Genomic DNA, 21015 nt, shown 5'->3' on the forward strand with positions numbered 1-21015 from the left:
GCCTCCAGCACTGGAACTGGCACTGTGAATGGAACAGGAAGCACAGCGCTGTCTAAGTGCAGTGGTCATGCTGGGTTACTGCGGCTAAGCTCCTATTCTATTAATTGGAAGCTAAGCTGCAGTTACCCAGCCTGGCCACTACACTTTGAATGGAGCTGTGCTTCCTGTTCCATTCACACTGCCAGTTCCAGCACCAGAGGCTGCAGAGAACAGCTAAGCGGTGGGGGTTCAGGGTGTCGGACCATCACAATCGCATATTAATGGCCAATCGATATCGGGAGCGTTAAAAACCCTTTTAAATTAGTAGGTGTCTAAAGAGCGATTCAAGATCTAGAGTTTGTGGGACTGTATACTGTATCTGGCATCCAGCTGAAAAGGACATTTTAAGAAGAGTATGGTGAACTACTGCTGTCAGTTGCTCTATCCAATAAACATCTTAGCTGGTGTCCTCAGCAATGCTTCCAGTACTTCTCCCCAAGTCCTTTTCGGTTGAATACCAAACAAAGTTCTGGCAGCTGTATGGTGGGTCTCTTGTCCTCTGTTCTGCTTTATCTAGGAGTCCTGTTTTACTCACACATTCTCTTAAGGTTGTGTTTTTTTTTTTTGTTTTTTTTTTTTGTTTTTTTGGGAGGGGGCTCAAGTAAGGAGAGATATATCAGCTTTGTGTCACTGATCATTTTGATAAATTCTGTCATAGGATACTGGCCTGTACTATGATCGTTACCTGCGAGAGGTTATTAACGTGCTGGAAACGGACAACCATTTTCGTGAGAAGCTTCAGGCCGCCAATGCAGAAGACATCAAGGTAAGCTCCAGTAACTGAGCGGTGGAGTTAGCAAAGAGCTTACCTTTCATGATGTGTTTGCTTTTCTCAGTGTTGATTTTGGCTACATGGAAGAGCGAAGTCCATCTTTTCCACATAGAAACATCATAATTATCTGGAGATAGGCTTCTTATGGTCCCTTATCAGTGTGGTGAAGAGAGGAGTAGCCCCTGAAATATTACTTACCTGTGCTCTAGATAAGGAGCTGTGTACGTCTTGTGTCACAGTGACCTTGCACCTAATACCATTATCTACAGATAAATGTTGGATTGGCAAACATACATTTATCTCTGCTGATCAGCTGTGCCAGGGACACCTGGTGCTGCTCATCTCTTGCCAAACAGAATCAGTCTGAAGAAAGTCATGGATTGGTATGCATTGGTTGTATACATATTTATATATAGTTACGTGCTGTGTGTTTTTTCTCCTTGTTCAGAGTGGTAAGCTCAGTAAGGAACTTGATTTTGTGAGCCACCATGTCAGGACCAAGTTGGATGAGCTGAAGAGGCAGGAGGTTTCCAGGCTGCGGATGTTGATCAAGGCAAAGATGGACGCAACCATGGAGGAAAGTGAGTAAAGCAGAGAGTGGATGAGAAGAATTGTGAACTTTCTAAATAGTTTTACTTTGCTTAAATTTTTACTTAAATTTGCTACCGTTTTATTGTCTAGAGCTCCTAAGATCTATATATCTCTGTGGTAACAGACCATTTGTTGTCTACCTTTTTGTCCCCTAAATCTTGGTAACCTACCAAATGTATGTTTGCTAAAAGTAGAGGAAAATCAGACTACAAACTTTGTAGTCTGTTACCATGGAGACATCTGGAGTTGGAGAGTCCAAACTATAGGAAAGTTTGGAACCAAGACTAATTACGAATTAGCTTGAAATTTTTTTAATTTTATTTTTTTACTTTAGAGCAAACATTTTTTTTTTTTTTTTGGGTGCATATTATAGTGGCACCCCACATTTCTACACACTTATGGTACATCCACAGGATATACCATAAATGTGAAAGTGGGAAAACTGTAATTCAATTCTGATTTCCCTAGTTCGTTCTAACAGTGTGATGTATCTTCCTTAGATATACAGATTGACCACCTTGCTTTGCTGAAACAGTTTGAGCATTTGGACCCTCAGAACCAGCATACATTTGAGGCCCGGGATTTGGAACTGCTCATTCAGTCTGTAAGTAACATATTTGATGTTTGGACCTGAAACATAATAGGGCAGGTTTACGAAATCATTAGAGGGACACGTCAAAGTCACTCCAGTCCTGGTTCCTTACTTTCCTCTTTATTTGCAATTTTAGCATGGCAAACAGTCTCCTCCCTGGCTGTGACACTCTCTGATGTGATTGATTGTGGCACAGCCAGGGAGAAGGAGACGCCCGTTGAGAAACCCTGGCGTCTCCTCCTCCCTGTTCCGATGCTCAGTATTTACATAAAGAGCACGAGAACTTCAGGCGGGCGTGCGGGCGATTATTTAAGAAAAAAACAACAACTGGGTGGCAGCATCAGCCGGGGTACCCTGCAAGTACATGTATTTAGCTCCTATAAGTAAAACAGCTGAAAGGTCCTCTAACTTCAGTCAGACCATCACTCTGACCAGAGAGCCCCCACGTACTGACTCAATTAGAACGTAACTCTTTAAGCTTTTCTCTTACTCTATACCAAACATTAGTTCGCTTAGCGCTCATGTGCAGTTTTTTTGCGGTCTGCAAATTGCGGATCCGCAAAAAACGGATGCCGCCCGTTTGCCTTCCGCAATTAACGGAACAGGAGGCCCATTATAGAGATGTCTATTGTCCGCAAAACGGACAAGAATAGGACATGTGTCATAATTTTTGCAGGTCTTTTGCGGACCCATTGAAATGAATGGTACCGTATACGGAATCAAAATACGGTCCGTATACTGAACGCAAAAAAAAAGTTCATGTGCATGAGCCCTTACTTTGAGACAAAATTTTATGCCATAATTTTGGTGCGAAGCCATGTACCGTTCTGTTAAGCCACAACCCTCTTGTGCAGAAACCTTCTCCAAACCTTATACAAAGTTGCTAGCTTATGCTCCTGATGAAACACTCATGTCATCTGTGCGCAGAAACACGTTGCGCTGTTATCAGTACATGTGATATGTTAGGTAGCCGGTGGAGTACGAGGCAGCGAAGCTTGAGACAGTGTAGGTCATGAACGGTGTTAAAACGCCATGCTGGTGTGACCAGTTGTCCTATCAGGATCTCCTGGCACATGTGTGGCGGGCCGCTGGTCTATGTACTTGGTATCGGTGTCCAGGCTAGTATTGACTAACCCTGTTTATGGGTAATGCTCGTTCTGAGCATGCCAGGACCCTTTCTTTGGTGTACACGCCACCTGCTCCCCCTGTGCCTATTGTGAATACAACCCTGTGAGGTGGGATTTAGACAACTGGGACTTTGTCTATTCAGCCCCAGTCATCTATATTTTTATTATTTATTTATTTTTTTATTTATTTTTTACCTTGTGCCTAATATCCTATTTCATAGGGCTGAGAGCCTAGTTTTACACTAATAAAGTGAGGTATCTTTTAGTGTTTTCAGGCAGCGAAGAGAAAATGTGATGCAAACCCTACTTATTCTTCTTAGGCCACCAAGGATCTGGAGAATTACGATGCCGCTCGGCATGAAGAATTTAAACGTTACGAGATGTTGAAAGAACACGAGAGACGCGAATATCTTAAGTCTCTGGATGAGGATAAACGGAGCATAGAGGAAGCACACTATGAAGAGATGAAGAAAAAACACAAGGAACACCCTAAAGTTAACGTACCAGTAAGTACACTTTAGCTTTGGGTTGTTAAACCACCCAGACATATGACCTGTGTATTTGCAATTCATAAGTCGTCAGAAGAGTTTACTTTCAGGGGTTGTCTGGGTTTACAAAAAAATATTATTATTTTTTCATCAGAAACAAGGTCACTCTCCAGGCGGACTGTCTGGTATTACAGCTCGGCCCTGTTCATATAACTGGTAGTGAGCTGCAGTACCAGACATAGCTCATGGACGAGGGTGGAGCTGTTTTAAACCTGAACAACTCCTAAAGTTCAGATGGTTAACTTTGAACTCTCCAGCTCATGCAGGTCATGTAAAATGCCATGACAGCAGTCATTCCCAGAGACATCTAAGATTCTCTAACACTTCTTTTATGCCAGTGACATTGTTGGCACAATATGGGTGTGACCCATCTTGTTCTATAAAAAGACCAGCTCTTGTCATAGTTGGAGATCTTAATCGTCAGAAGTAGCAGGCACCCCCATACCATAGAGGCTCATTGTTTATGGTGTATAATCTGGGCCCTCTTTATCACTAGGGAAGTAAAGATCAACTCAAAGAAGTCTGGGAGGAGACTGATGGCCTGGATCCAAATGACTTTAACCCAAAAACGTTCTTCAAATTACATGGTAAATGTCTTTATACTTTTTTTTTTTTTTTTTTTTTTTTTTTTTTTTTCCCCCCATGTATCTCCATAAAATGACATACTGTTTAAATCATGTATTGGACATTTTTGGTCATGTTTCTTTCTAGTTTTCCATGTCGCTATCAGTATTAAAAATCCTTAAAGGGATCCTGTCACCGGGATTTTGTCTACAGAGCTGAGGACATGGGTTGCTAGATGGCCGCTAGCACATCCGCAATACCCAGTCCCCATAGCTCTGTGTGCTTTTATTGTGTAAAAAAACTAACTCCTCTCATGTACAGGACTCATCTCAGGTTAATTTGCATATGTATCAAATCGGTTTTGTACACAATAAAAGCACGTATTGCGGATGTGCTAGCGGGCATCTAGCAACCCATGTCCTCAGCTCTATACCCAAAATCCCGGTGACGGGTTCCCTTTAAATCCTTAAACCTTGCAGTTTTCACACTGGCCTCCGAGCCTCCTAAAAGGGCTGATACTTCCTTTTCTGTAGAGAACACTTTTTGACAGTCATCGCATTATCATCCCAGGCAAAAATACAGTGAAAGATATTAGGCTACATTCACATGACTGTATCCAGTTTGACGGATCCACAAAATATGGCTGCGGGCCCCAATGTAAAAATGCCTATTCTTGTCTACAAAACGGACAAGAATAGGACATGTTCTATAATTTGCAGCATGTCTGCATTTTTGATGGCCACATAGAAATGCACAGGTCCGCATGCGATCAGCAAAAAATGCAGATCGGATGCGGATCACGATAGTCTTTATGTGTATATATTTATGACCCTTTCCTCACCAGAGAGTAGTGGATGCATGGAATAGCCTTCCTGCAGAAGTGGTATCTGCAAATACAGTGGAGGAGTTTAAGCATGCATGGGATAGGCATAAGGCCATCCTTCATATAAGATAGGGCCCGAGGCTATTCATAGTATTCAGTATATTGGGAAGACTAGATGGGTCAAATGGTTCTTATCTGCCGACACATTCTATGTTTCTATGTTTAGAGTGTTGGCTTCCATATTCTTATGATTTCTGTCTTCCAGATACCAATAGCGATGGAGTTCTGGACGAGCAGGAGCTGGAAGCACTCTTTACAAAGGAGGTACACTGAAGTTAATCCACAAATAATTAATCCACAATACAATTTTAAACTGTATTCAGGTGTATCTGCACATTTGAGGCATGCATGTGAATGTCCTACAATGGCAGACATAGCCCACGATGACATTATGTGTGAGAGATGGAAAAGTAGACCTTTATAATCTAATCAAAACTATTAGCATTAGCAGTTATAGTAGACTACAGCCAGCATGTCCAGAGCGGAAGTAGACTGTGATCCTTGAAAGTGTCCCCATGGGCCCCGGATCCTTGAAGGTGTCCCCATGGGCCCCTGCTGTTTCCCTCACTAGACTATTATAACTTATTTATGACAAATTTATGTCTGCTTTTAGCTGGAGAAAGTCTATGACCCGAAGAATGAAGAAGATGACATGATGGAGATGGAGGAAGAGAGACTGCGTATGAGAGAGCATGTCATGAATAACGTAAGGAGGATTGAAATCTGCCAATAAAGGGATGGGCTAGAGACCCGATTATACCTTCCCAGTCCAGGCAGTGGACTGCATACTGATGCATGGTAGTAGATCAGCAGTCAGATCTGTAGAGCTCAGAGAGCATTGTCTACACTATGTACAGTTTTATCCACGTTCCAGCTGAGAGCGGGATTTCTTATTTATTTCAACAGAAAACTACTGTCTTGAAAATGGTGAGGAATGGAAACAAAGGGAATTATAGGAAGTTGTGGACTGCTGTTAGATCAGTGGGTTCTATGTCCTGCGTATGAATCTCTATGGGACTGACCTAAATAGCCACGCACTGTACTGTTGGCAGTTCCATAGAGCGGCACACAAGTCTCTCTTGCTCCAGTGTCTCAGTTTGGAGTCCAGGATGGTCGGCTCACTGAGCGTACCTTTAACAGGGAAGAGTTTACAAAAAGTTGTTTGTATGAAGTGCTGTTATTTAAGGGTGTATTTGCATGGGGTGTGAATTCATTGTAAAAAAATAACTGTAGTGTTCAGGATTTCTCATGAAAAATTTATGAAATATTCTCTGCTGATTGCCCACTTTACACAATGCATTTTTGATAGAAGGGAAAAGCTAACCACAGGGTATTCTGCAGCAATCATCTGTAATCTGACAAAGGCCATACACACTGAGATGGCAGGGTCGGCTGACACAGTAATGTGTGTGGGAGCTTCCGACTCTTCCACTACAGGTGATGTCAGGGAAGACGGGGAAAGTGTCAATTTCCACCCATCCTTTTGTTCTCTGAGAAAATAAGCCACCACCAGAGGTGTCTGACAGGGGCTTTCTCCCCATAAAATACACATACAGGTTAGACCGAGCCAAACGTATGAGGAATCGAGAGAGAGCTGACAACTGTTCGGCCGACAACCGTTGAATGTGTATGGCCAGCTTTAGAGACGCTAGGGACAGTATTTATTGGTTTAGACTTGCTTTGACACAAATTCAGCCAAGTGAAATGACGTGGCATCAAGTACATTTTGCCAGAACTGTACTTTGTGGACATGATTGTAAAGCGGACTTCTTTTTTAGGTGGACTCAAATCATGATCGCTTGGTGACGCTGGAAGAGTTCTTGAAATCTACAGATAGGAAGGAGTATAATGAGGCTGGTGGATGGGAGGTGAGGAATAAGTCTGTATTCTCCTTTTAAACATTGATGGTAAATGCCTAGGATATGACCGACATGTTCCTTTGTGGGGGTCCAACCAATAAGAACCCTACTGATTACAAGATTGGGGCTAAGTTACACTACCAGACACCACAGAAGTGAGCGGTGCTGTATCTGGTGAAGCAGCAAATACTCTGAGCCCTTTGATATTTCAGATGGACCCTCACCAATCACATATACGTGAGATGGACCCCCACCAATCACCTACTTGGGATATGCAATTACAACGGATTGCCAGATCAAAATAGCAAATCCATTCTAGCAATCCACAGCAGTTAGAAAATGGTGGCATATCCTAGTGGTGTCCATATCCTAATGATGACTATCAACATCTCTCCTAATATAAGCCCTTGACGAAAATACCTCCTTTTCCAGCGAGGTTGATCATATAAAATGACCGGAACAAACCTGTAAATTCCATTTATGGTATTTTGTTAAAGTTGTTGTCTCACTTCAGGAAATTACATTTATTATGTAGATAGTTAATACAAGGCACTTACTAATGTATTGTGATTGTCCATATTGCCTCCTTTGCTGGCCGTATTCATCACTTTCTACACTGCGCACTCTCAAGGTCCTGGCAACCAGAGGCGGCAGTGACTTTTCCTATAGTGTGAAATAGGGGTGGGCGATATGCGATATAAATTTGTGCCACGATATGGATTTTGTGCATATCGCCGGACCACGATATCACGGAGCGGCAGTTCCGATCGGAGTCCCAGCAGTGTAATGCTGGGGCTCCAATCGGTTACCATGGCAGCCAGGAGTCACGCTACTGAAGTCATGGCTGCCGGGGGGGTGCACTGCCCACTGCCTCCAATGATGGGGGGGGGGTGGGGGGGGGCACACTGCCACACTGCCACCAATGATTAATGCTGGGGAGGGAAGGGGGGGGGGGGGTTGAGTTACCAGAGGGAGAGGCTGGGGGGCACATGAGGCTGACTCCCATGGTCAGCTCCCTGCTGCTGTGTGCACAAAGCACAGGGCAGCAGGGAGAGTGTAAAGTCCTATTCACCCTAATAGAGATCTAATAGGGTGAATATGACAAGGGTTCTAGCCCCTCCCCCAAATATAGAAAACGATATCGCACATGCTTAAAATTATATCGCCCACCCCTAGTGTGAAAGCACAACCATCCTGCTGGCTCCTAACCCCTGAAGACAAGCAGTGTATAATGTGATGGAAAAATGAATCCAGCCAGCAAAGGAAGCAATATGCATAATAACAATATATTAGTAGGTGCCTTGTATTAATTTTCTCTACATGATAAATGCCATTTGATGAACTGAGACAAACCCTTTAATAGATCCCTTGCAGAGGCTTTAGTGTGTAGCGAAGGAAAATTACTATCATTTCATATATTCAAGATCATGCACCATTCTTAATGTGAAAACTATGTGCAGTCTGTGGGAGGTAGTAATGTGTCTCCTTGTCTAGAAAGGGGAACTGAGACGTGGGGAGGACACAAATAGATAATGAAAGCTGAAAATGACTGCAGTAGACCTGAGCAGAGGCGTACATTCCTTATTTTCTCCACTGCTGAAGGGGTTTTCCCTATGAGATCACTTTTCTCAGAAATTACTACAGAAATCCCTATTTTCCAAAGCTCTGTGCACATCTAGTGTGTTTTTTGCTCCTGTTGAAGGTATACCTTGGTAATTTACCCAGATGTGTGTCCTTCATTACCTTTTCTCTTGGCTCGAGATATCTCAAGATGAGTGGCATGAGATGACCATCTTCACCCAAGAGGAAAGGAAGGGATGCTTATGTACGCCACCGCATAGGCGCTGTGGCATACAGTATGTGGGCCATACTGCGTATGACAAGCAGTATAGGTGTTTTTTGGTTTATTTTTGTTTAATTTTTTTTATTGTTCCCTTATGCCAAAAAGCACTCTAAGTAGCTTGAAGAAGAAAACAAATGGCGAAGACCAGCCAGATCTATTTCCTTTGCTCCCAACAGGGGAGTTCGTGCAACCCAGGCACCGCAGTGGAGTAATTTTGATTCTATAGAGGGTTCTTGTGATAAAAATCATTTTTTTTTGTTTACACTGACCCTTGCTTATCCCATGACTGATGAGCGCTCGCTACATGCAGAGAGACCCTTAGTCTATAATATTCGTGATGCCATCTGTAAGCTCCTGTGATAAGTCCTGGTTATTATTTTTTCTTAATTTTTTAAATGGAAACCTTTTGACAAAGGTCCAGACTAGAGCATCCCTCCACCACCCAATAGTACATAGCAAAAGACTGACCATGCTTTTTTATGTTTTCAGACTGTGGATGAAACCCAGATTTACACAGAAGAGGAATTGCGCAGATTTGAGCAGGAACTTACTGCCCAGGAAGCTGCCTTAAATCAGCGCGCAGAGGAGCTACGTAAAGAGCATGAAGTCCTCCAGCAGAGGCAGATAGAGTTGGATGCTCAGAAGAAGGAATATCAGCAGGTAAGTACTAAAGTGGGTGTGTTTATGTGCACCCATCACCAGATAGAACATTATTTTTATTAGAGTATATAAGACAAAGTGTGTGGTTCATCACACACCAAAAGCCCCCTATCTAATAATGGAGGGGACCTTTTTCATGTGTGCGGTATGCAAATTTGCTATTTTGAGTTGCCTCTGCCATCTGGATACCCTAATAGATCACCTGTGATGGTAACTTCTACCTGCGTAGGTTTATTAACCCCTTCCCGACCACCATACGGCTATTTGCGTTGGCAGTCGGGACTTTAAAGACCACGAGCATCTGAATGCTAAAAACCCTTAAGCGCGCACTTCTGGAGTGTGTTAGCAGCAGCACGTCCTCCTATGAGACAGGAGGCTGCTGCTTAATAATTTCTGTGGAGTCCCTGGCTCCATAGAAATACAGTAAAATGATTGCTCGTTATAGCTCCCTTTGGGAACTATAAAAATAAAATGTCTTTATAAAACAAAAAAATATATAAAAATTCTAATCGCTTTTAAAGGCTCTCACAAGCGGCCCCGAATGGATCTGTCCAGCCCTAATGCATTCTGAGTGGATGCGGATCCTCTCCGAGTGCATCAGTCTGGCAGCGTTCAGCCTCCACTCAGCAGGCGGACACCTGAATGCTGCTTGCAGCGTTCGGGTGTCCGCCTGTCTGTGCGGAGGCAAACGGATCCGTCCAGACTTACAATGTAAGTCAATGGGGACGGATCCGTTTGAATTTGACACAATATGGCTCAATTTTCAAACTGATCCGTCCCCCATTACATTGAAAGTCAAAGTCTGGACGGATCCTTCTGAAGCTACTTTCACACTTAGAATTTTTTTCTACAATCTAATGCAGACAGATCCGCTCTGAACGCAAGTGTGAAAGTAGCCTAAAAGGAGGGACATTGGACTAAAGGCAATGTAATCCTCTCCTATGACCTGTACTAGTGCCTTTGTGCTGTATGCAGTCATCTTCGTTGCCTACCTAGTAGGACATGTTAAAAAAAAAAACAACTTTTAGTGCTATGAAAATGTAAGCCTGCAATTATGCAGACTGTGGCGGGAGGGTGATCAGACTGTTGTACTTATCGTCATGTACAGTTAAGCTTCCCCCTTATCTACATGAATACATATGCTCTTTCTTTCAAGGCTGTAGTTCAGATGGAGCAGAAGAAATCCCAGCAGCTTGATGTTCCTGCTGCTGGTCCTGGTGGGGAGCTGAAGTTCCAGGCACAAGAATCGGATGGAGCGCATGAACTAGGTGGGAACCTTTAGGGGAGATCAGTACGTGGAAGGTTTGTTACAGAAATTTCAGAGCCTGAAAACCGGTTCCATTTATCTGGATGGGGTTGTTTCTGCAGCAGCTACATGTTAACCCCATTCAGATGAATAGAGCTGATTTTCAGTGGCAGAAACGTTGGCAACAAATCTGTTGCATGTAAATTCTGTATAAATCTTTTTTTATTGGAAAGCAAAGTACAATTTAGCATCACATGAACATGCAATGTAGTTCTGAAGGAAACTGAAACGACCAAACAAACGAGGGGGGGGGAGTAATTTAAATAAAGTCAAATAGTGGCTAGGGTGGAGGAGGTAAGAGATTAATGTAGCAAAGGTGGATGTGTAAACCCACTCCACCTGTCTGCAGTCCCTGCTGTAGTACACGAAAGTCCATTGCTGAAGAAAAGGCGAAGTCCTTCAATACAGAACAATGGCTCAATCATACTGTGACTAGTAGTATGGCATTACAGATATAAGGGGGGCACAAGTCTTATGAAGACTGGTAACTTTCCAAGGGTACCATCATTTGGAATATAAGATGTGTTCGCTGTTCCCAGCTAGCTCTTCAAGCCTACATATATCTACTTTCTCTATCCACGTCTGAACTGAGGGATCTTGACTTGGCCACTTCAGAGGAATAAGCAGCCTGTAGTAGATATGTAGGAAGATCCTTTTTAGGCCTCCTGCACACGAACGTGTGCTTCCCATTGCCTTATTGAGGATCCGCAATACACGTGCACCGTTCCATGTGCATTCAACATCACTGATGCAGTCCCATACTTCTGTTCCGCAAAAAGATAGAACATGTCCTAACTTTTTACAGAACGGCCGGATCGCGGTCCTATTAAAGTGAATGGGTCCACGATCCACTGCGGCTGCCCCACAGACAGTGTTCGTGCATTGTGGCCCGCAGCACTGACTATGGGGCGCACACGTTCATGTGCAGGAAGCCTAAGGCTGTGTTCAGACCTGAGCGTTTTACAGCGCGTTCCTACACACTGTAAAACGCTCAACAGGCAAGAACCAATGATTCCCTATGGGAATGGTTCTCACCTGAGCGTTTTACAGCGCGTACGATCGCGCTGTAAAACGCCCAACGCCCCTAGAAGTACATGAGCTTCTTTGGGGCGTCTTGTCGCGCATTCCCGTACATAGACTTCAGCGGGAACGCGCGACAATGGGCGTTCGCTTGTCTCTGTATGCGCGATTGCAAACGCCCGTACAATCGCGCATACAGAGCGCTCGCGAACGCTCAGGTCTGAACCCAGCGTTAGAGGGGAGTCCAAGAAGTATGTGGAAGCCATAATGGCACAGATTCCAAACAAAAGGTTATATTGGTTTTGCAAGTGTTATTAATCTGATCTCCGATCTCCTTCCAATACTCTTGGATAAGGGGACACAGCCAGAATATATGGCTTAGAGTCCCTTCCTCCAGCTTAGACTAGAATCACTTAGACCACCTGTGAATTTACCCTGATCCAGCTACATTGCTACAGTCCTTGTAAATGAGGGATGCTGATTCCTTCTCCCCCTATTTAAGTGCCTCCCGGCCTACATATAAGTCAGGCTGCACATTTTATTCAGTGGTAAATGTATTCTTGAATTTGTATGGTTTCATTCCTGTCGTATCTCAAAATGGATCCCAAAATTCATTTTTTTCTTACATTGGGAAGAATTTTCCCCTTACCTGATGCTTTGTACTACATAAACAGGATCATTCTGCAGAGCAATCCCCTCTGACTGGTTTCTTCCTCTTGCAGCTGGGCACAACCACTAAATCCATGCTGCACAGTGTCTTCTGCTCATGCGCTTAAAGGGGTTGTCTCTCACTTCAGCAAATGGCATTTATCATGTAGAGAAAGTTAATTCAAGGCACTAATGTATCGTGATTGTTCATTTTATCTTCTTTGCTGGCTGGATTCATTTTTCCATCATATTATGCACTGCTTGTATCCAGGGTTTACGACCACCCTGCAATCCATCAGTGGCGGCCATGCTTGCACACTGTATGTAGAAGCACTGGCCACCCCCCACCAAACTTGAGAATGAAGTAGTGATTCACATTCTTTCCATGCACAGTGGGGTCCAGCCAACCTCTTTACAGGGAATCTACAGCACGAGAGCTGCTTTTCAGAGAAAACGTTCCAAAGCCCCTTTATTCTCAGGATCAGTGTGAATTTGAGAGGTGACACCCCATGTTTATAAGTTGATGGCATATCATAATGATGTGCCATAACTTTACAAGATGGGAATACAGCTTTATTACAATCGGAGTCCCACTACCTGGCACATAACGGATAGATGGGCAGCCTTCTTTCTGCGGCCACCATTTTGTCATCATTATGCAATCTGTTTCAACAGAGAAACAAGCGGAATCCCACCAGGGATCAGATGTCCACCCAGGACCACCAGGAGAAGCTCACCCAGCACCTCCAGGAGAAGCGGCCCATGAAGAAAAGAAAGATTCAGCACCTTCCCAGGAACACCAGGTTCATCAAGTCTAACAGTAGAAAGTTGGAGAACCAATGGAGGAGAACGCGGCAGGGAAACAAGGATCTGTCACCTCCATCTTGGCGTCTCTAGTCTGTATCCCTCTGTTCTCCTGAATTTCAAAGTTAAGGGATGTGCAATCGAGCGCTGGGTAAATCTCTCACATTGGGAATCGGGCTTCTTGTTTTCAAAAAACAAACTTACAAAGAAACAACAACAAAAATGATAAAGTAAAAGACTGTGGGAAGTTTAGTAGGTCTTGCCCTATAGAAGCACCTTTCTGTGTCCATCACGGTAGAAATTGGCATCTATATATATATTGGTATGGTGTTGACACATTGTGTCTCTGCATAGCAGGAGTATATAACGTATACAGCATCTCCTCTAGTGGAAATGTAGTAACCCGCCGTATCGAGATATGTCATTGTGCTACTTTCTTTAACCTGTGTCTTAGGGTTGGACCACCTCAGTGTACTCCATGGAGCACCAGGACCCATTAAGAACGAGTTAGATCTTGGGGTATGTTCACACAGTGGATTTTGAAATTGGAAAAAAAAAACTGTGCGTAATTGGCAGAAATTTGAGGCTGACCCTCGGATTTCTTCCACATATTTGGATTTGTTCTTGTCAACAATTCGTCCTCAAAAAAATGTCCGTCAGTTATTAAGTCAATGGGACGCTTACGTTAAGTATTGTTTTTAAAGTGAACTTTTGAGTGGAAAATGCATCCAAATCCTTGTCAGAGATCCCCTGTGTGAACATGTGGCACCAATTACAGATGTCCGTGCCTGCACCTGGGCTAGTTCCACATAGTACGGTCAGTAAAGGGTCCGGGAGCAGTCAGCTTACAAATGTCTACTATGAGGCAGAGTGTTGTTGTTGTTTTTTTTTTCTCTAATTTCTAAAATCCACTCTGTCCCTTGGTTACAACTATAGGCGCTGCTTTATGAAGTGTTATCGTCTGACCTGCTTCCTCCACATTGATAAATCGGCCCAATAGAACGTCATAAAGATAATTTAATTGAGATGATCACCTCCAGGTACGGTGCCAGCAGTAACTCTTCAGGCACTGGGTCATAGCAGCCGAGAGATGTGCAGAGTACGTCATTAAGCTTTAATTTTAACCCCTTAGTGACCACGCGCATTTTAAAAAAAAATTGCATTCCGAGAGCTAGAACTTTTGTTTTAGTTTCATCAGTGTACTTGTATGAGGTCTTATTTTTTGCAGGGCAAGTTATAGTTTTTAATGCACAATTTTATGTACATGTAATGATTGATTAAAGCCAGCTGTTTAGCTAAAACCCCCTTTGTGTATGTCAGGCGTATTAGTCGTCACTAAGGGGTTAAAAAAAAATTTGTTTTTTTTAATTTTTCCTCCAGGCAATAAAATATAAATAATGCTTGAAGCGTCTTTGCTGTTTATCCTATGTAAATGACTTGCATCTCATTACACAGCAGGGGTTTTATGCAGGTACACGTGTTTGGATATGTTTTTTTTCTGTATTATACAAAACTGTAAAACATAAATCTGTATAGACATGGTTTCCTTGTCGTCGTCAAAGGAAGTGATAATACTTTAGAATACAATACTATCAGCCAGAGCCCCTTCCCATTGGTTGTATTGCCAGGAGGGCTTCTTTTAGTAAGGTTGTCCTGGCTGCACCCCCCCTTCTTTGAGTACATTAACATGGATGTGATATGGGCCTTGACCTAAAAAGCAGCAAGGGTTATTACTAAGATATTACAGGGTTATCCAGCACCAGTGGCCTTTCAATATACACAGGTCTAGTTTTCCGAATAGCTGACTCTCATCCGATGTTTGTTATACCGCCTTTGTTTCGGTTTGTGATGGTGCTGCCATGTACCCAGCTGTAACGAAATAAAAAAAAAATCTGATGCAGACCTGCTGGCTTTTTTCAGTCTTTAAAATGAACAAAACTTTAGCATTGTAGATATAAGCCCAACAGAGGTCCCCTCAAACGGTGAGGTTGGAAGTCTACACCATATTACAGTGCAATGTGGATGGAGTGTTTTGGTTGTGGAAATATGGTGGATTTTCACCGCGTCACCCTTTCGATATCCACATCATGCCGATTTTACTGTGGGATCATCAGATGTGTGGCGGAATCTTTCACCACAAACCTGCCTGATGATAATCATTTGCATTGCCCTGACTACACGGGCTGATAGAGAAACCATTGCTACTGCAGTCGTTGCCCCCTCATTCTCTTCTATAGACTATTATTCAGGAACATCAGGGATCTTCTCAGCCTGGTGAAAGAGCATTTACAGTAAAGTCCATAAATATAGGGACATCGACACAATTCTAACATTTTTGGCTCTATACACCACCACCATGGATTTGAAATCAAACAAGATGTGCTTTAAAGGGAACCTGTCACCGGGATTTTGTGTATAGAGCTGAGGACATGGGTTGCTAGATGGCCGCTAGCACATCCGCAATACCCAGTCCCCATAGCTCTGTTTTTTTTTTTATTGTGTTTAAAAAAAAAAAAAAAAAAATTTTTTAATACATATGCAAATTAACCCGAGATGAGTCCTGTACGTGACATGAGTCAGGGACAGGACTCATCTCAGGTTAATTTGCATATGTAGTAAATCGTGTGTTTGTGTAAAAAAAAAAAAAAAAAAAAAAAACACACGATTTACTACATATGCAAATTAACCTGAGATGAGTCCTGTCCCTGACTCATCTCACGTACAGGACTCATCTCGGGTTAATTTGCATATGTATTAAATTTTTTTTTTTTTTTTTTTTTTTTAAACACAATAAAAAAAAAAACAGAGCTATGGGGACTGGGTATTGCGGATGTGCTAGCTGCCATCTAGCAGCCCATGTCCTCAGCTCTATACCCAAAATCCAGGTGACAGGTTCCCTTTAACTGCAGACTGTCAGCTTTAATTTGAGGGTATTTACATCCAAATCAGGTGAACGGTGTAGGAATTACAGCAGTTTGCATATGTGCCTCCCACTTGTTAAGGGACCAAAAGTAATGGGACATATTAATAATCATAAATCAAACTTTAACTTTTTAATACGTGGTTGCAAATCATTTACAGTCAATTACAGCCTGAAGTCTGGAACGCATAGACCTCACCAGACGCTGGGTTTCATCCCTGGTGATGCTCTGCCAGGCCTCTACTGCAACTGTCTTCAGTTCCTGCTTGTTCTTGGGGCATTTTCCCCTTTAGTTTTGTCTTCAGCAAGTGAAATGCATGCTCAATCGGATTCAGGTCAGGTGATTGACTTGGCCATTGCATAACATTCCACTTCTTTCCTTTAAAAAAAACTGTTTGCTTTTGCAGTATGCTTTGGGTCATTGTCCATCTGCACTGTGAAGCACCGTACAATGAGTTCTAAGCATTTGGCTGAATGTGAGCAGATAATATTGCCCAAAACACTTCAGAATTCATCCTGCTGCTTTTGTTAGCAGTCACATCATCAATAAATACAAGAGAACCAGTTACATTGGCAGCCATACATGCCTACGCCATGACACTACCACCACCATGCTTTACTGATGAGGTGGTATGTTTAGGATCATGAGCAGTTCCTTTCCTTCTCCATACTCTTCTCTTCACTCTGGTACAAGTTGCTCTTGGTCTCATCTGTCCATAGGATGTTGTTCCAGAACTGTGAAGGCTTTTTTTTAGATGTCGTTTAGCAAACTCTCTAATCTGGCCTTCCTGGTTTTGAGGCTCACCAATGGTTTACATCTTGTGGTGAACCCTCTGTATTCACTCTGGTGAAGTCTTCTCTTGATTGTTGACTTTGACACACATACACCTACCTCCTGGAGAGTGTTCTTGATCTGGCCAACTGTTGTGAAGGGTGTTTTTCTTCACCAGGGAAAGAAGTCTTCGGTCATCCACCAGTTTTCCGTGGTCTTCCGGGTCTTTTGGTGTTGCTGAGCTCAACGGTGCGTTTCTTATTTTTAATAATGTTTCAAACAGTTGTTTTGGCCAAGCCTAATGTTTTTGCTGTCTCTCTGATGGGTTTGCTTGGTTTTTTCAGCCTAATGATGGCTTGCTTCACTGATAGTGACCGCTCTTTGGATCTCATCTTGAGAGTTGACAGCAACAGATTCCAAATGCAAACAGCACACTTGAAATGAACTCTGGACCTTTTATCTGCTCATTGTAATTGGGATAATGAGGGAATAACACACACCTGGCCATGGAACAGCTGAGAAGCCAATTGTCCCATTACTTTTGGCCCTTTAACAAGTGGGAGGCACATATGCCAGCTGTTGTAATTCCTACACCGTTCACCTGATTTGGATGTAAATACCCTCAAATTAAAGCTGACAGTCTGCAGTTAAAGCACATCTTGTTTGTTTCATTTCACCACCATTGTGGTGTATAGAGCCAAAAATGTTAGAATTGTGTTGTCAATATTTATGGACCTGACTGTATATGGACCACTTAACTGGGTTGGATTTTTAACAACAAAATTAGGGTTCTGAAAGTTTTGGCATCTAGGTCAAATACTTTTTATTTATTTTTTAAACTTGTTTTATTTCAAATGTACATTAAATCTTCACCAAGGGTGTGTCATAAAAAAAAAAAACAGCATCGGCAAATAAATCACAAATGGCTGCTTGCAGGCAGTTATATACACACACTGGAAGAAACAAAAAACATGTAAGAAATGTGACTAGGTAGGGCTCTTTCACACTTGCGTTGTCCGGATCCGGCGTGTACTCCATTTGCTGGAATTACACGCCGGATCTGGAAAAACGCAAGTGAACTGAAAGCATTTGAAGACTGATCAGTCTTCAAAATGAGTTCAGTGTTACTATGGCACCCAGGACGCTATTAAAGTCCTGGTTGCCATAGTAGTAGTGGGGAGCAGTATACTTACAGTCCGTGCGGTGCTCCAGAATGATGTCAGAGCGCCCCATGCGCATGGATGATGTGCCATGTAATCACGTCATCCATGCGTGTGGGGCGCCCTGATGTCACTCTGAAGCGCCCCGGGAGCCGATTGGACAGTAAGTATACTGCTCCCCTGCGCCCGTGCTCCCCACTACACTTTACAATGGCTGCCAGGACTTTAGCGTCCCGGCAGCCATGGTAACCATTCAGAAAAAGCTAAACGTCGGATCCGGCAATACGCCGAAACGACGTTTAGCTTAAGGCCGGATCCGGATTAATGCCTTTCAATGGGCATTAATTCCGGATCCGGCCTTGCGGCAAGTCTTCAGGATTTTTTGCCGGAGCAAAAAGTGTGCTGCGGTATTTTCTCCGGCCAAAAAACGTTACGTTCCGGAACTGAAGACATCCTGATGCATCCTGAACGGATTTCTCTCCATTCAGAATGCATTAGGATAAAACTGATCAGGATTCTTCTGGCATAGAGCCCCGACGACGGAACTCTATGCCGGAAGAAAAGAACACAAGTGTGAAAGAGCCCTTACAGTGGAAAACCCCTGTCAAGGGATACAGACTAAGGCCTCCTGCACACGAACGTTTTTTTACACGGTCCGCAGGTCCGTGATCGTTTTTCTTCCGTGATTTTTGGAGGATCCACGGACATGAAAAATGAAAAAAAAATCTAAGTCAAGTTTGCCATTGAAATGATAGGAAAAAACGGACACGGATCACGGACACGGATGACAATCTTGTGTGCATCCGTGATTTTCACGGACCCATTGACTTGAATGGGCCCGTGAACCGTTGGCCGTGAAAAAAATAGGACAGGTCCTATTTTTTTCACGGCCAGGAAACACGGCTCACGGATGCGGCTGCCAAACGGTGCAGTTTCCGATTTTTCTACGGACCCATTGAAAGTCAATGGGTCCGCAAAAAAAACGGAAAACGGCCACGGGTGCACACAACGGTCGTGTGCAGGAGGCCTAAGTCTACTTTTACACTGGCTGTTTGCAAAATCAGTTCAGGGCTCTCACAAACGGTCCAAAACAGATCAGTTTTGCCCTAATGCATTTGGAATGGAGAAGGATCTGCTCAGAATGCATCAGTTTGCCTCCCATCAGTCTCCATTCCGCTCTGGAGGCGGACACCAAAACGCTGCTTGGTGTCCGTATGATGAAACTGATCTGGCCTTCCACACAATGCAGGTCAATGGGAACAGATTGGTTTTCACTGGCAAAATAGAAAATGGATCCATCCTCCATAGACTGTCAATGGTGTTCAAGACTGATCAGTCTTGTCTATGGTAAAGATAATACAAACGGATCCCTTCAGAATAGATGCAGACTAGGGGTCGGCTGATAGTCCTGTTTTTGCAAGGTATCTGCATCTAAACTACTGATAATGCTTACATCGCATGCGCTGAAGTCTGAGTCCACCATGTCTTTCGGTTGCCAGTGCCAACTATCACAGGGGTACAGGAGAGACTATGCATGTGGGTGTGCCTGCCTGCAACATCCCTGAACAGAACTCCGGTATTAAAATCATTGGAGGGGCAGTGCGCCCTCCTCCCCATCACTGGTGGCAGCGGCAGTTCCGATCGGTTACCATGGTCAGTTACTCAGCAGCATTATTTCATGTGCTGTTGCTGCCCGACGCTCCTCCTTGTACCTCACAGGTATGTGATTAGTTACAAGGAGCGTCGGATGTAAGTATATTGCTGCAGAGTAACTGGACATGGCAGCCAGGACTTAAGTAGCATCCTGGCTGCCATGGTAACCGATCGGAGCCCCATCATTACACTGCTGGAACTGCCTCCCCCTATCGTACCGCCACTCGCCACAGTTCTGAGAAGGAGACACGCCGCAATGAGGAGGCAGTAGCGGTCCTCTTCACTGTAGTCTGGGGTGGGCCTAGTAGACGTGGACTCCTGCATGATGCAGGGCCTATTTTCAAGCAGGGGCAAATACCCAGGACAAAATTTGATTGCCCTGGCGCCTGAGACTTGTCGAGCCCTGATATACCTCTCATACACATTACAATTACATACTATGAGGTATATGTATAATAGTATATGTATGATGTAGTTATGAGCAAGGTATTATATAGCACTGTATGTGTAATATGAGGCATGTATAAGGCCTCATGACAGTGGTGTTTTGCAGTCCGCGTGTGTTCCATAATTTGCAGAACGGCACAGTCAGCTTTTAATATAACTGCCTATTCTTGTCTGCAAAGCACAGACAAGAATGACTTTTTGCAGGGCCACAGAACAGAGTGCTGTCCGCATCTTTTGCTGCCCCATTGAAGTGAACAGGTCCGCATTCGAGCCACCAAAACGGCCATGTGCATGAGGCCTAAGGAGTGTATGATGTAGTATGAGGTTTAACACTGTATATGTGATCGTATATATTTCGTGTTAGTTACCACCTTTTGACTGAGATAAAAATAAATAAATGTGGTCCAATTTGTTGCATTTTACCCATATCACCAATGCAAAAAACTTACAAAAAAGTTAATAAACCTGTTCATTTAACAGCAGATTTGTGTAGGATTTTATTTATTTTCTTCTAAAATGAAAACGCACAGAATATTGGTATAAGCTATCGGCCTGAAAGTTCACAAAATCAATCCCTAATGCAGACGTTTGTATTGTCTGTGCAGATCCATGACGGACCTGGACAAAACATGTGTGAAAGTAGCCTAAAATGGGGATTGAAACAGAAAGAATAACATGGTGAAACCAAATGCACCTAAAGATCTCATCATTGTCATTAAAAGACCTCTGCAATGCCCCAGCAGTCATAATGGAGTCTATCTTGAACATCTGATTTACACTAGAGACCCAATAGTTTGATTCTTGCAA

General features: G+C 43.3%; 1 protein-coding gene across 1 annotated transcript in view; it reads left to right on the forward strand.

Annotated features, from left to right (window-relative positions):
* LOC122928639 (nucleobindin-1-like) overlaps positions 1-15158 on the forward strand; it is a 31192-nt gene extending 16034 nt beyond the window's left edge. The window contains exons 3-13 of the mRNA XM_044281678.1: positions 698-805; positions 1260-1392; positions 1903-2006; positions 3442-3627; positions 4166-4256; positions 5322-5380; positions 5730-5822; positions 6895-6984; positions 9308-9478; positions 10635-10746; positions 13128-15158. Coding sequence (XP_044137613.1) covers positions 698-805; positions 1260-1392; positions 1903-2006; positions 3442-3627; positions 4166-4256; positions 5322-5380; positions 5730-5822; positions 6895-6984; positions 9308-9478; positions 10635-10746; positions 13128-13270 — 1290 coding nt within the window. The 3' untranslated portion in view covers positions 13271-15158. The remainder of the gene's footprint in view (positions 1-697; positions 806-1259; positions 1393-1902; positions 2007-3441; positions 3628-4165; positions 4257-5321; positions 5381-5729; positions 5823-6894; positions 6985-9307; positions 9479-10634; positions 10747-13127) is intronic.
* The last annotated feature ends 5857 nt before the right edge of the window (positions 15159-21015 follow it).

Source organism: Bufo gargarizans, chromosome 2 (genome assembly GCF_014858855.1).
Source record: "Bufo gargarizans isolate SCDJY-AF-19 chromosome 2, ASM1485885v1, whole genome shotgun sequence".
NCBI classification, from domain to species: domain Eukaryota; kingdom Metazoa; phylum Chordata; class Amphibia; order Anura; family Bufonidae; genus Bufo; species Bufo gargarizans.